Consider the following 15,214-nt stretch of genomic DNA (forward strand, 5'->3'; position numbering starts at 1 on the left):
ACATGTTGCTAAGTTGCCCTCCACCTCCTGGAAGCTAACTCCCTCACTTTACACATAAGGTAGGAAATAAAGCTCAGAAATAAGTTAGAGGCCCCAGGTTATCCATATAGCTTGGCAGAAGCTATCACTGGACCCCAGGCCTCTTCCACAGTGAGTTTTGAAAAGGCATTTATAATTTTTCCTGTTACTCTCAAGTAGTTTGAATTAGTGGCTTTCTCATTTGTTGAAAGTGAAACAGTGGGGGAACTCTGCTGTGCTAGCGTCAGCTTCTTTGCCAAGTAGGTTGCTGATCAGCAGGGTAGAAAGGAGTATGGAATGGGACTTGGAAAAACCTATAGAAACAGACTTGACTACAGCTTTGCCTTCCTGCTGTTGAAAATCATCGGTCAATGATGCTTTACTCCTGTGTAGTGTTCTAAAGTTGAGAAGTGAAATGTAGCAGTTACTATTTTAATGGCATATCAAAGCAAGTAGTAAGCTCACTGTTTAATAGAAGTAGCGAGTAATTACTGTCTAAACTGGTTCTTTGCTCAAGTTAATCAGCTTTACTGCTAGGGCAACTTATTTGTTGATGATACACCATTTCTGGAAAAATTATATTCTAGTTGGCTTTTTTTTGGTCTATTATTTAAAAGTTTTGTTATGAAAGATAAAAAATATATGTGGAATAGTATAATGAGCCCCTTTATACTCATCACTCAATTTCTGTAATTATCAATATTCTGCCATTCTTGTTTCATCTCTGCTCTCCACACTTTTTTTTTTCCTGTGTCTTTTAAAGTAAATCTTATACATATATCAATTTAACTGTATATTCAGTGCTTTTCTGATAGAACAGAGGCCCAGTTCTTAGTCTAGAAACTTCTTTTAGTTTCCCCATTCTAGTTCCTTGGTCTCTGTCATGGCATCACCATCCTCTTAGTCACTTAGGCCTGAAAACACTAATTACCCACTTTTCCTTCACTCCTCATATCAGATTTTTCACTAATGCCCTTTTTTTTTTTTTTTAAGTATCTCTTGACATCTTTTTTTTGCTGTCTTTTTCTGCCATAGTTCAATCCTTTATAGCCCTATGCCTTGCAGATAGTAAATACTGGTGACTGGTTATAGAATTGAATAGCTGGAGAAGTCATCTACTGATCTCTTGCCACTCTTCTCTCCTTCCCAACTGTTTACCTAAATGGAGTTCAGGTTAATTTTCCTAAACTAGTACTTTAGGCACTGTGTTCTTGATACCTTGATGAAGTTGCCCGTTAACACTTGGCCAGTGGTTCCCAAACTTCGCTACAGATTGGAATTACCTGGGGAGCTTTCCCAACTCCTCATGTCCAGGTCAAACCCCATACCAATTTAATCAGAATGCTTGGGGGTGGGAGCCAGGAATTGTGTTTGTTTTTGTTTTGTAGTGATTCCCCAGTTATTCCAGAATGTAGCAAGGTTTCAGAACCACTTTTTTAGGGCTAAAGTGAGAACATGAGGATCAGTGGCAAGACACCTGAGATTTTGCCCGTCAGCATATCACCTCTTCAAGGCCTCACTTTATGCTCTACATACAGCTCTAAAATTCTCTTATAAGTCTAATCTTATTAGGTTGGTGTTTAAGGCTCTGCAGAAACTAGCTTCGACTCATCTTTACCATTTTATGCTTTACCCTCCCACCACCACTGAGGGCCGCCACTCAGCCGAGTGTGCCAGGCACATTTTGTTCCTTCCATCTTTGCTCCTTGTGCTTGCACATTTGCCACATCTAGAATGCTCTCCTCCCTCCTGTTGGAACGAGAGGCCTGCTTTAACCTGGTGCCTCAGCCCAAGATGTAACCTCTTGGCCCAGCCCTGTCAGATCTGAGTGCCTCGGCCAACGGTAATTTCTCTCACTTCCGAACTCCGGAAATACTTACCATTTATACCCCACATTTGACCCCACAATTGTACTTCTCACTGATTTTCATATTTACAGTCTGGAACCACAGAACCAGACCTAAGCTCCTCTTTTCATAGGTGCCAATATGGAGGAGAAAAGGGGGAAATGTAAAGCTGGGACCAGGACCCAACTGTCCTTATCAGCTTCCCTCCTGTTTTCTTAATGATGTGTTATTTTGTATCACCTGCCCGTTTTTTGTATACAGGAATGATGCTTTTTTAGAGTATAGTGGTGAGTGGTTAAAGATCCAATTTGTAGGATCCTTACGAAGTTTAAAATGTAAAGCTCTTAGCGTAGGACCTGGCCCAGATCAGGTACTCAGCTGTCAGCCATTGCTATATTTCTATAATAAGATTCCTATGGGAAGCAATTGGGATTGTTTTTTCCTTCATTCAAACAGACATTTTCAAGTTCCCTGGGTATATAAGTGATATGTGGGCGTTTGAAGATTTTAAGAAATGGATTATTTATTTTGTCAAGCAAAAATTGGGATATTAGGTCAAACAGCAGTTGTCAATATTTTGTACTGGGACAGTCCTGGAAAATATGTTGGTTGTATAGTACAGCATAGCCCCTGTTCTTTAGGAGCAGACCATCTGGTAGGAGAGATGAAATGTGTTTGCACACTTAAGTATTTTCTGTAAAACAAATAGAAAGTAAAAAGGCTGTAACAGAAGGAAAAAATAAGGGACTATTGGGAATTCATTGTGAATCCTTCGAAGCCCCCAGCACTGTTGAATAACACATAGAAGCTCAGTAAATGTTTTGAGAGAGTTCTGATAAGCTTAGATGTCAGGTGGCTGTGTGTCCTTTGTCCCCAGAGCATTGTGTTATAGGATAAACAGCACTGGCTGTTCCTGTACTGTAAAGTTCTTCCCCAGATATCTGGAGGGCTAGCTTCCACACCTTGCCGGTCACTCTGTCTTTATCCCGCTTTATTTTTCTTCTTAGCACATATCAACACCTGACATATTATATATTTATTTGTTTTATGCCTTTCTCCCTTCACTAAGCTCCTTGAAAGCAGGCACTTTGTCCATTTTGTTCACTCCTATATTCTCCAGTGCTTGGAACAGAGCTCAGTACAGAGGAGGGCCTCCGTAAATGTTTGTTGGATGTTTTATGCATGAACAGATACAAACGCTTTATCATCAGCAGAATAGCAAAGTGGTTAGGAGCACAGGCTTGGGGCCAGACAACCTTGGTTTGTAGCTGGCGGTACCACTTGGGCAAGTTGCTTTACTTCTTTTTGCCTCCTTTTCTCACGTGTAAGATGGAGATAGTAATGGTACCTGCCTCCTAGCGTTTTTGTGTGGATTAAGTGAGTTATTACAAATGAAGCATTCAGAATAGAGCCTGGTTGGTAGTAAGTACCATTCAACACCTGTTGCCATTACTGTTACTCTTATTATTCTCCCTTCCGTTTAAATTTGTGACTAGAATTAAAAGCTCAAACTTAGATAATGCAGAAATTTCTTTTGAAGAACCTTAGACGTTTTTCTCGCTTTATGACTTTGATACAGGTTCTCTACATATGATTCTACTTGTCAAATTGCACAAGAGATTGCTGAGAAAATTCAACAGCGAAATCAGTATGAAAGAAATGGTGAAAACACAACGAAGGTACGACCAGGAGAGAATTAGTACATGAAATGGTTTGTTTGAGCTTTGAGGTCTGAAAACCCTCCTATTTCTGAGGCGCTGTGTGTATGTGTGTTTGTGTAGTGGCCTATATGCTTACATATATTTAATTGACATTACAACCAACCAGTTAATAGTTATTTAATTACTGAAACCAAATGGGGCATGACAGCTTTTTAATTTCTCTGTTTTGCCTTAAAAGTTCCTTACAATTTTGTAGTCTAGTTCAAAGGTTGGTACACTTTACCCCCAGATGTAAATCTTTTAGGCTTTGCAGGATAAGAGGCAATGTCCTCGCTTCTTTGAGTATCTATTCTTGCCTAAAGGATAACAGTCTTTTTTTACATCATCCTTAGGTTTTGGGCTGTACAAAAACAGTGGTGGGATTTGGTTAGGAAATATATTTTTTAGAAAATCATGAGTTCATACCAATACCTTCGATTCAAATCAAACACCACAGGATTCTTTCTAACCTTCCCCATTCCGAATTAGTGTTTTCCTTCTTCCATAGTGAGAGCCCTGGTTTCCAAAAGCTTCAATATATTTTTGCTCCTTTGGTCTGCCTTATAGTTTACAGAAAATAGTTTCAGAATTACTGCACAAGTACCACTACAAACACTAAGTAAAGTTCGAGATTTGTCTTTTTTTTTTAACTGGGAATCTCCCACTAAGAATATTGTTTATTCTGTTTTAAAGTTATTAGAATTGATTCTTTTTTTCTGTCTTATGCTGTCCTTTGTTCATATTCATTTTTAGGGTTTGATTGTTTTCCCTACCCTTGCTGATTTAATTTTAAATATGTAAAACATTTACATTGTTCAAAAGTCAAAATTATATACAAGGTATACTCAAAGTCTTGTTCTCATCTCACTCTTATCCATGCCTTCTCCACCTACATCTTACAGGTAACCATTTTCATTAATTTCTGGTTTATTCTGTGTTACTTTGTGCAAAAATAAGCATTATATCTCTTCCTTTTACACAAAAGATACTCTGGTATCTTACTCTTTTTATTTAATAATATATCATAGAAATCTCTCCATATTAATTCGTAGAGATCTTCTCTCTTCTTCTTCAGGGTCCTGTAGTACTCTCTTGTGTAGATGTACCATTGTTCATTTAACCTGTCTCCTGAGGGTGGGCATTTAGGTTGTTTCCAGTCCTTTGCTGTTATGAATAATGCTGCAATAAAAAACTTTGTGCTTTTTTTTTTTGTATTTGTGGAGGTGTCTTTTTAGGATTAGTTCTCAGAACCAGGGCATATGTGATTTTTTTTAATCTGTTGTCAAATCCCCCTCCATGGGGGTTGTCACCTTTGGCACCCCTTTCAGAAATGTGTGAAAGTTTCTGTTTCTTCACACCCTGGCCAACAGAGGGTGTTGTCAGTCTTCGGAATTTTTGCCAGTCTGATAAGTGAGAGATGATATTTCAGTGTAGTTTTAAATCTGCATTCTTTGGGGGCTGGCCCCGTGGCTTAGCGGTTAAGTGCGCGCGCTCTGCTACTGGTGGCCCAGGTTCGGATCCCGGGCGCGCACCGATGCACCACTTGTCCAGCCATGCTGAGGCGGCGTCCCGCGTACAGCAACTAGAAGGATGTGCAACTATAACATACAACTATCTACTGGGGCTTTGGGGAGAAAAAGGGAAAAAAAGGAGGAGGATTGGCAATAGATGTTAGCTCAGGGCCGGTCTTCCTCAGCAAAAAGAGGAGGATTGGCATGGATGTTAGCTCAGGGCTGATCTTCCTCACAAAAAAAAAATTTGCATTCTTCAATTATGAATCAAGTGAAGTATGTTTTCATATGCTTAAGTGCTAGTTGTATATATTTTTCTGTGAACTAACTTTGTCTTTTGCTTATTTTTTTTATTGGATTTTTGGTCTTTTTAGTCTTCAAGAGCTCCCTATATATTGGGGGGATTATCTCTTTGTGATGTATTGTGATTATTTCCTCTCCCTTATCATTTGTTGTTTGACTTTGCTTGTGGTGTCTTCCATCATGTGAAATTTTTGGTTTTTTTAAATGAAGTTGACTACCAATCTTTAATTGCTTCTGTATTTTCACTCATAGCTTTTGCTATTTTTAGATTATAAAATAATTTATTCCTGTTTCATTTTTTATATTAGTAAATGTATGATTTCGTTTTTTACATTTAGATCTCTGATCCACTTAACCGGTATCATCTTCTTGGGCAGTTAGATTATTTCTAATTATAAATGACTTTTCAGTGTGGCTACATTATTGCCCATGTTAGGATAAATTCCTCAATGTAGACTTTCTGGATTTAGGCTGTATAAAATTTTAAGCATTTTGAACATATATATGTGTATTGCAGAATTACATTTGTACACCAATTCTGATTATCTTTTAAAAATCTTTCTTACTCTGTTAGGTGAAAGTATACAATAGTATAATATGCATTTTTTGTTATTTATGCCATTGAGTATCTTTTCATATAGTTATTGGGTATTTGTATTTCTTCCTTTATGAATTGCCCAAATATGTATATGCCCTTAACCTTATTACTTCTTAATTTCAAAGTGTTCTTTATATATATGTTAACTATATTGAGCCTTGATCTGGCATACTTGGTACAAATATTTTTTCTATTAATTTGGCTTTTGATTTTATAAATGACTTTTTTTTGACATACTTATTTTTAAATTTTATTTGAAATTATCAATATTTTTATTTGTGGTCTTTTCTTATAGGGGGAGGGGAGATAATGCTTAGAAAGATCTTTCACACCCAGAGGTTATACAACTATTTTACCTAATTATCTAAATTTTCTTTAAGCTTTTCTTCTGTTTTTATTTTTTTAAAAACACATAAATCTTTAAAATCTTGAAGTTTATTTTGGTGTATTATGGGCATCTAGTTTTTTTTTTTTTCCCATTTGCTAAATTGTTAATTCTCTCCCCCCTCAAGATATGAAATATTCAACATTTCTTTCACTGAATTTTTACACAACTGCACTGTTTCTTGTGTTCTGTTGCACTAATGAAGCTGTTGGTAACTGCCAGCATCGTACTCTTGTACTTTTTTTAATAAAGATTTAATATCTGATTGTTTAAGGCCCCCTTTACTATACGTGTTCATGATTTTTCTATATTTTCCTTCATTTATCCTTCTTTTAGAGTAATTTTGTGTAGCTTCATTAAGAAAATTTTGTGCTGTGCCTCAATTACCATCTCCTCTCCAGTAAAAGAACTCCAGATGGGATTTTGAATAGATGTGTAGTATATTTACAGATTAAATTGGGGAACACTTACCTTTTACTTTTTCTTTCACCAATATTTCCTGCAGTTCTTATGGGCAAAGCACTGTGCTAGATATTTTTTAGGTTTTATCAATATGGTTAATGATGTTTAAAAATAGTAGTTAAAAAAAATTCTCCCTATCTATTACTTGAATTTAGGAGTGCCCTTGATTTTTTCATTTTATGATTGATCACCATACCGAATTCTTTTCCTGCTTCCAGTAATCTTTCTGTTGACTCTCTTAACTTTCCCAAATAAGCTATTATCGATCTACAGATGATAACTTCATCTCCTTCTTTCCAGCCCTTATGTATTTCTTTAACTTGTCTTATTGCATTGGTTAGAACTTCTAGACCGGAGTTAAACAATATTGAAGTTATGGCAGTAGTGTTCCATTCTTTTCTTTCTTTGTTTTTGTTTTATTTTTAATTAATTTCCTCCATGCTGTATTAATCATAGGTTTATTCTATTTTTAATCATTAACAGTATTAGCTTCATTATTAGATTTTCTAATGTCAGACTGTTCTTTACATAAATTCTACTTGGTGATAGTATATTGTCATTATTAATATAATTCTATATTTGCTTTGCTAATACTTTTTAAAGACTTTTACGTTTATAATCCTTAAGGGAGATTGGCATGTGGTTTCCTTTTTTATGTTATCTCTGTCAGTGCTTGTTACCAGGGTTGTGTAGTTTAAAATATGAATTAGGCTTTCCATCTTTTTCTGTGCTTTGGAAAGCTTCTGTTAAGATAGGATAATGGAAATTTTTTACTGATTGTTAAAGTAATCATTTTCTTATAAACTATTAAGAAATCCCAGGGGCTGGCACAGTGGAGCAAGTGGTTAAGTGTGCACGTTCCGCTTTGGCGGCCCAGGGTTCGCAGGTTTGGATCCTGGATGTGCACCGATGCACCACTTATCGAGCCATGCTGTGGCGGCATCTCATATAAAGTAGAGGAAGATGGGCATGGATGTTAGCCCAGGGCCAATCTTCCTCAGCAAAAAAAGAGGAGGATTGGCATTGGATGTTAGCTCAGGGCTGATCTTCCTCACAAAAAAAAAAAAAAAGAAATCCCATTACTTAGAGATAACCAGCCTTGGCATTTTGATGTGTGTAGTTTCTGGATTGTTTTTTCTCTGTGTAGGTGACATTTCATTTTGTGACTTGATTTTTTTCTTTTAATAAATTATGATGAATGTCTTTCTACGTTAACAAATTTAGATTTGAGTCATACATTTAATGACTATATCTTTCATCTCTTGAATGCTTTCAGTGTTTAATTTTGTAGACTTTTGTTAGGCCTGGGGTGTATGTGTGTGTGTGTTTTGTGCTTTTTTGTTTGTTTGCTTTGCTCTTTACTTCTTGAATGAAGAGAGATCTGCTTTCCTTGGTGTTTCCCAGTAAACATCGTGGGTGGTTTTTCCATGGTTCCCAGAGGTATTAGAAGGGTTAAGGTCAGACTTTTCTTTGCTGCTGAAGCCTTGGAGGGTTGCTTGATGTGTGTAGCCCTTGTCCAGCCTCTGGTGTTCTGCTGTTTTTTTCCCTAGTGGGACTCTGCTAATCTCGGAAGAGCGTCCCTGCTTCCACAGCAGTTGTATAATTGTTACTTTTAACAAGATAGCAAATGAAATCTGTGAGAGTCTGTCTGTTTTAACATATCTCTGATTTCATCCATGGTTGATTATGTTTAATTTACACAGGCAATTTTCTTTTTCTTTTTCTTTTTCAATTTTTATTTATTATTTATTTTTCCCCCAAAGCCCCAGTAGATAGTTGTATGTCATAGCTGCACATCCTTCTAGTTGCTGTATCTGGGACGCGGCCTCAGCATGGCCGGAGAAGTGGTGCGTCGGTGCACGCCCGGGATCAGAACCCGGGCCGCCAGCAGCGGAGCGCACACACTTAACCGCTAAGCCACAGCGCCGGCCCGGCAATTTTATTTTTCATATTTCCAAATTCCTGAGAGCTCTCTCCCCACCCCTCCTCTATCCTTTAAGGTCGCAGTTAGAGTCACAGATAGAAATTTCCTCTGAGTTCGTAGAATGATTGGAGAAAATTCACACACTCCTGAAAAATGTTATGTGTGGTTAACATTCCTCATGTATAAAAAGAACACCCTGCTATAAAACTTTTAAATGGGTTGTAAGTGTACCAGTGTGATTAGAGAAGACTGGCCTGGACGGCAGTGGGACTTGATGTCTTGTCGTTTGAAGCATAGTTGAGGAAACCGTGGGGTTTTCGCTGCTGAGCAAAGACTGGGGAACACAATTTCTTGCATGGCTCCAACGTGGACAAATAGGGTCAGAGGGTAGACTCTCAGGGGACTGAATTCAGCTGATTGTGAGGGCAAAGAGACAGTTTCTAGTCAATGTCCATGTTCAGGTATGGTTTGACTTGCCACCTGGTCAGGTTGTAGAGCAGGTGCAAGCATCAGGTGGGTGGCTGGACCAGGCGATCGCTAAGATTCCTTACAACGCTGCGGTTGTCATTGGGAGGCTCAGCGTCTCTTCCCACCCTCCCTTGATGGGATCCTAGTATGTAAAGAGGGTTTACATGATATTTTGGTAGATTCAGCACCTCTGGACTAGCATACTCAGGATGTGTTCTTTTCTTTTCAGCTTACCGTGACAATCAGAGCTTTGTTGCAGAATCTGAAGGAAAAGATCGCCCTTTTGAAGGACTTATTGCTAAGAGCTGTGTCAACACATCAGATGTATCCATGTAAACATTTCCACCTCTTTTCTAGAGTGGGAGGAAAAGCAGTCTTATTTTAAGAAAGGAAGGAATCTGGGCCACCCAGATTTTTCCACAGCTTGAGGAAGACCTGGTTTCCAAAATATTGCCTGTAATCTTAATTTCTATTTTAAGTGTCTGTTACATGTTTTACAGTGAATGTGCTGGCGAAGCAAGACATACTGAAGGAATGAACTTATTTGGGTGTAACCTTTACAGTGCAGGAAGCTAATGCTTTTTGTCAGTGCCGTACTTACACAGAGCTCTGCTCTGCTACCTTCTAGACTGCCTTGAACATGGTTAGCCACTGCTCCAACAGGAAAGCTTCCATGATAATCCTGGGCTGTGATTCTGCTTCTGGAGTTTCCAGAGTTTTGAAAAACCCGTTTTCTTTTCTGAGAGGCCAATGCCAATAGAAACCGTACATCTTTTTTTTTTCCTGTTTATGTAGATTATTGAGATGTGATTTCTTTGCCTTATTATTCTTCCAGAGGTACAGACACTGCCTCTGGTTTGGAAGTTTTGGGGGGGCTGAGGGCACTTGCTTGAAGCAAGTTGTGCTGTCACCTCAGCATCTCCCCAACACTGTCAAATATTAAAACATTTTCTTCTTTTAGAAATTCATAATCCTATCAGTTTAGGAAAATACATGTGACCTTTTACATAAATTAATCCTTTAACCCTGAGTTTTGATTGGTTTGAAAACTAGTCTTCTCTTATTTTTTCTTTAAATTGTCAGTAGTTCATACTAAAGACCCAAATTTTGGTATCTCAAGAAATGGTTGGTACTGCCAGATTTTAAACATGGGAAAATGTAGGAATGTAGGTTTTTAGGTAAAACAACAGAAGATATTTTAAAAAATATTTTTCTCCAAGTGTAACCCCTTTATGACACCAGGGAAGTTGGTTTAGATTAGTTGCATGATTTCCAGATATTCAATTATTAGCCCGCTAAGGTTTCAAATAAAAGTTTAATTTCAGTAAACAATTGGGGTCTTATTTTTAACATAATTGGAATATTCTGATACATTTAGTTTGTAACTTTACGCTCCATATGGTATCGTTTGTTACTGTACAGTTAGTCTGTTATATAAAGAGTTTTTATTTTATGAAAATCAACAGGTCTTAATAGATAGGCCTCAAGTAGTTTCAAATTGGCAGGTCCATTTTCTCCACTTTCAGTACTAAGCGCTAGGAAGTCTGCATCTGCGGTCAAAGTGTGCCAACTCACTTCAGTCTTACCTAAGCACATATATTAGGCAGGTAACTAAGTATTGTTTCACGATATCCTGTTAATAACTACGTATCTGCTAACTTGCATTAAGGTAACTGATGATTATTCATCTTGTAATATTTATGTGCTAAACTTATAGGGCTTAAACTTAAAGATACAGATTGGTAACTTTTACTTTTTTCTATTAATAATTTCTGCTAGTTATTTATTATGGAGAGTACCAAGCATGCTACAGTAATAACTGACTTTGTTCTTCTAAATGCTTGTAGTCTTACCATCTTTTGAAATATCATAGACTTTGGTTTTGTGGTGATCTCAGAATTTGCTGATTTAAGCACCAAGCATTTAAAAACACCCAATAGTTATTTAAATACATTATGAAAATATTTAAGGACCTTAATGTGAATAATTTAGAATTTCATAGGAGAAATCAAAAACTCAACTGGAGTATGACAGCTTTCTTTGAAATCTAATTTCTTTTTTCAAATAATTGGGTCTATTTCTACTGGAACTTCAGCCAATATTAGGGATGAAATTCAGATAATCCACCCCACGAGGGCGCTCATAAACCTCTGTATTTTCAGGAAGACCATTTCTATAGATAGAATGGAAAGAAGGAAGTAGCTTCTATATTAGGAAGCCCTCTTTTTAATTCTCCTTTTCCTCTCATCTTCCCCTTCCCTGACTTTCCTCTTCTCAAACGTTTTAAATAATTCTATGGCAGTTATCCTCCAGATTTAAGATATATCAGATAGCAACTTGTCAGTCCCAGTAACCTCATGTTATTAATTTGTTTTGGTGTTTCCTTCCCTTCTTTACAAAAAAGTTATTGAGGCCAGATCACATTTTGCGCCCCAAGTCACTGACGGAATTGGAAAGAGAATCCAGCATTCCAGCAGAGGAGTTTTTTACACTGAGGAGAGGAATCTTTGAGAGTTTAAGTAACTTGCCCTGGACCCCACAGCTGGGAAATGGAAGAGCCAGGATTCAAAGGCAGGGCTGTCTGGCCCCAAAGCCAGTTGTTTAAAAGCTGAATGCTACTTTAGTAGAAATAATACAATGAGCTGTCACCTGGCATGTCTTCAACTAGAATTCCCTATTAATTGGCATGTTGCTGCAGTGCCAAGACAAATCCTGTTTATAATGCAAATCCTCAAGACCCTTTTTAATCATCAGAAAGATTAAACTGTTCCCTGTGGTTTATTAGGTATACTTTATGATGTTGTAATTCTTAGAAAAATTTTTGTCCATAAATCGCCAACAGAGTGACTTTTTAATCCTTTTTTTTTTTTGAGGTATAATTAATGTTGGGTGACCTTTTTAATGTGAATATGTGAATACCACATTTCCTTACTGTGTTGGGTAGTTGAGAGTTTATGGTCCTTTGCTTAAATTTATGCCTTCGTGGAGTTTTCCAGAGACCACTAGGAGTTGCCAGAAAGATAAGTCCTATGAAAAGGCCTTCCAAACAATTAAATTCATGGAGTTTAGGCATGTGGTGTTATTGCTCTTTCCTGAAAATATTTTTCTCCTGGCAAGAATAAATGTGAAATTAATATGAAAGTTTTGTGCTTTTGCATCAGTTAGTTTGCAATTCATAAACCAGAGTCCTGCAGCCAGAGAGTTTAAAATTGCTGAAAACCGTTGGCTTCTATTCACAGTGCTTCTTGGAGATGGGAATTGCAGTTGCCTCAGCAGTTATGAAAAGGTGTGTTCTGTGGGGGGCTGTGTGTACAATTTCAGACGGTACTAAAATTACTGTGAGAATTGGCCCTACCTGTAAAGCTTGTCCTTTGCTGGGTCTTCAAAGGCAGCATCTTTACTACTTTAAAGAGAATAAAAACATGGGTTCAATTTCAAAAGGTATTTTGGTGTCTTGGGAGAAGTCCTGTAGAAATAATTTTTTTTAAATATAAATAACTTGTCTCCACTTTGTATTTTTGGGGAAAAAAGATAGGTAGACAGACAGATAGGTGATAGATAACTGCAGCAATCGCTGTATAACAGGCCTGCATGAATGCAGGTGTGGAGAGGCTAACTGAGTAGATTTCAGGGACAGCCCCTTTAGCGCCAGTGGGGGTGAAGTGGTTCTCCATCACCCCACCTGTCCATGACAGTCGCACTGGTGCCTGGTATTGTGAGAAAAAGAAGGACAAGATACTATTTATGTCTGTAGAAATTTTCTGACTTACAGTCTGTTACCTTCTTTCTAGTTTTTGGTGTTAAAATCTCCTTGCTGTTTCACCCCGATAGTAAAGGTAGATGGTAGTTTTGTCTGTTATGGTTTTTTTGAATATCCATACATGGCAAAATGTATAATCGGTAACTTGATGTAAGTCTGCCTCCTCCCCCAATTTGTTTGGAAATATTTCTGCTCCATGAAATCCAGAAGTCTGGGCACCATTGGTATAGTGGGAACAACACCGTCTTTGGAACCAGACAGAACTGAGACGGGAGATGAGCTCCACCGCTTCTTCAAGGCCAAAGAGCAATTTAGCCTTTCTGGACCTTAGTTTCAATATCTGCAGAGTAGGAATAATCATACTTACTTTACAAGGATGTTGTGAAAGTTGGAGAAAATATATTTAAAGCACCTCACAGGACTAGACCTGTAATGGTGGGTGTTGAGTACAAGGTAGTTTTCAACGCTTACTAACTGTGACAAGTGACAACCTCTTTGTGCCTCGTTTTTCTCATCTCTGAAATAGGGATAATAAAGGTACATCTGGCTTATGGGATTGTTGGGAGGATTAAATTATACTCATAGAAGGTGCTTCAAATATAGTAAGCCCTCCTTGAGAATTAGCTACTACTTATTATTTTATCGTTATTGTAAAAATTACAGCTACCATTGAGAATTTACAGGTAGTGCTTCCTTAGGGAGTTTATAATCATGTAAGGAAGTTACATCAAAGCACACAGATAATGATAGTATTCAAATAGTATTTGCAAAATGTGATTAGTGCTTTGAGGAAGGTAAGGACGTGGCCTGGTACATAGTAGATATTCAGTAGAGTTTGTTAACTTAAAAAAAAAAAGAAACGATGAAATGCCATGTGAGCCAGAAAAATCTCCTGGCCTCTTGTAACTGACACTTAGTAACTGTCTCCTTGTAGTTCTTCTGTTATGGCACTGAGAAGTAATTATCTGCAAACTTCTTCCTTCTCAAGAGCAATTAATTCATAAGCGAGATGTGCCTAAATTCTTAAGCCTTCTACCAGTAAAGAGAAAGTCCAGGAGCTGGAGTGGGGGTGGGGCATCCTGTGGGTCCAGCACCATCTTCACTCCACTTCATGTTAGGTTCAAAGTGCTTATCAGGTTACAGCAGAGAAGCTGGGCTTGAGCACATTGGTAATATGAAATCAGCATCCGATTTCATTTACAACATTACATCTCCATGAATTGGCTATGTAAAGTCAGCCTAGCCAATGACAAAGTATTGTGGTACTTAGAGCTTCCTTTTCCTTACTTGTCTGTTCTCTGACCTCCCTTGATTTTTCAACAAGTTGATGGAAGAGGAGATCCCAGCACTGGCAACTGACTGTGTGCCCTCTTTTCTACTTGTCCTTCCCTACCCTGTTCTCACTCCCCCCAACTACCATGAGTCCACATACATGCAGTATGATCATTGCCTGGATGATTCTTTGACCTCTGGTTAACTACAACCCCTGTATAGTAAGTGTGCTATGCAGAAGGGCCATTAATCTGTTTATTCTCCTTTTACCCCCCTCTCCCCCCAATCTCCTTATGCTCTGTTCCCTCAATAGATTAAAATGAAAATAAAGAGGTAGAATGTTCCTAATTGGTTAGTTTTCCAGTTTTCCCAGATTTACAAGGAGTCTCTGGGAATATTCTGAATTAGTATTACTAGTATTGTTATTGTTTTCAACAGGATGCTAAGAAGTGGCAAAATTAAGTGGGCGGTACTGGCAGCCTCCTGGTGGAGAAGCCCCCGGACTGTTTGATGGTCAAGCCCAGTGTGATGTGGTGCAAGAGTCCTGACCTAGAGCAGAAAGACTGGGCTCTAGCCCAGAATTATCATTAACTAGCCAAGTGACTTAGCCACATGGGGCTTTAGTTTCCTGGTCAGGAGAACAAGAGAATTGGATTACGGGGTCTCTAAGGCCTCTTCTAGCGTTAACTATCCTGTGATTCTGTTCTTCAGTTGCTAATCTACAAAACATGATCACCAATTACTGCTCTTGAAATTGATGTTCTTTAATTTAGTCCATTCTTAGCTAGTTTAAGTCTGTACCTAGTGTCTACTAAGTTTTAAAACTTGTTTTTATTGTTTTTATTATAAAAAGTACACTATTTCTACCTATATGCTTCTTACTGTTGGTTTTTACCGGTGGCTCTTCTCTCTCTTCCTCATCCCCACCCTATTCCATCTCATTTTTCATAGTTAACAATGTTGATG

General features: G+C 37.9%; 1 protein-coding gene across 3 annotated transcripts in view; it reads left to right on the forward strand.

Moving 5' to 3' along the window:
- STX8 (syntaxin 8) overlaps positions 1–15,214 on the forward strand; it is a 243,449-nt gene that overhangs the window by 1,358 nt on the left and 226,877 nt on the right. For all 3 annotated transcript variants that reach the window (XM_058559723.1, XM_058559724.1, XM_058559725.1), the window contains exons 2-3: positions 3,445–3,544; positions 9,446–9,540. In XM_058559723.1, the coding sequence (XP_058415706.1) occupies positions 3,445–3,544; positions 9,446–9,540 (195 nt within the window). The remainder of the gene's footprint in view (positions 1–3,444; positions 3,545–9,445; positions 9,541–15,214) is intronic.

This window comes from Diceros bicornis, chromosome 18 (genome assembly GCF_020826845.1).
Source record: "Diceros bicornis minor isolate mBicDic1 chromosome 18, mDicBic1.mat.cur, whole genome shotgun sequence".
NCBI lineage: Eukaryota > Metazoa > Chordata > Mammalia > Perissodactyla > Rhinocerotidae > Diceros > Diceros bicornis.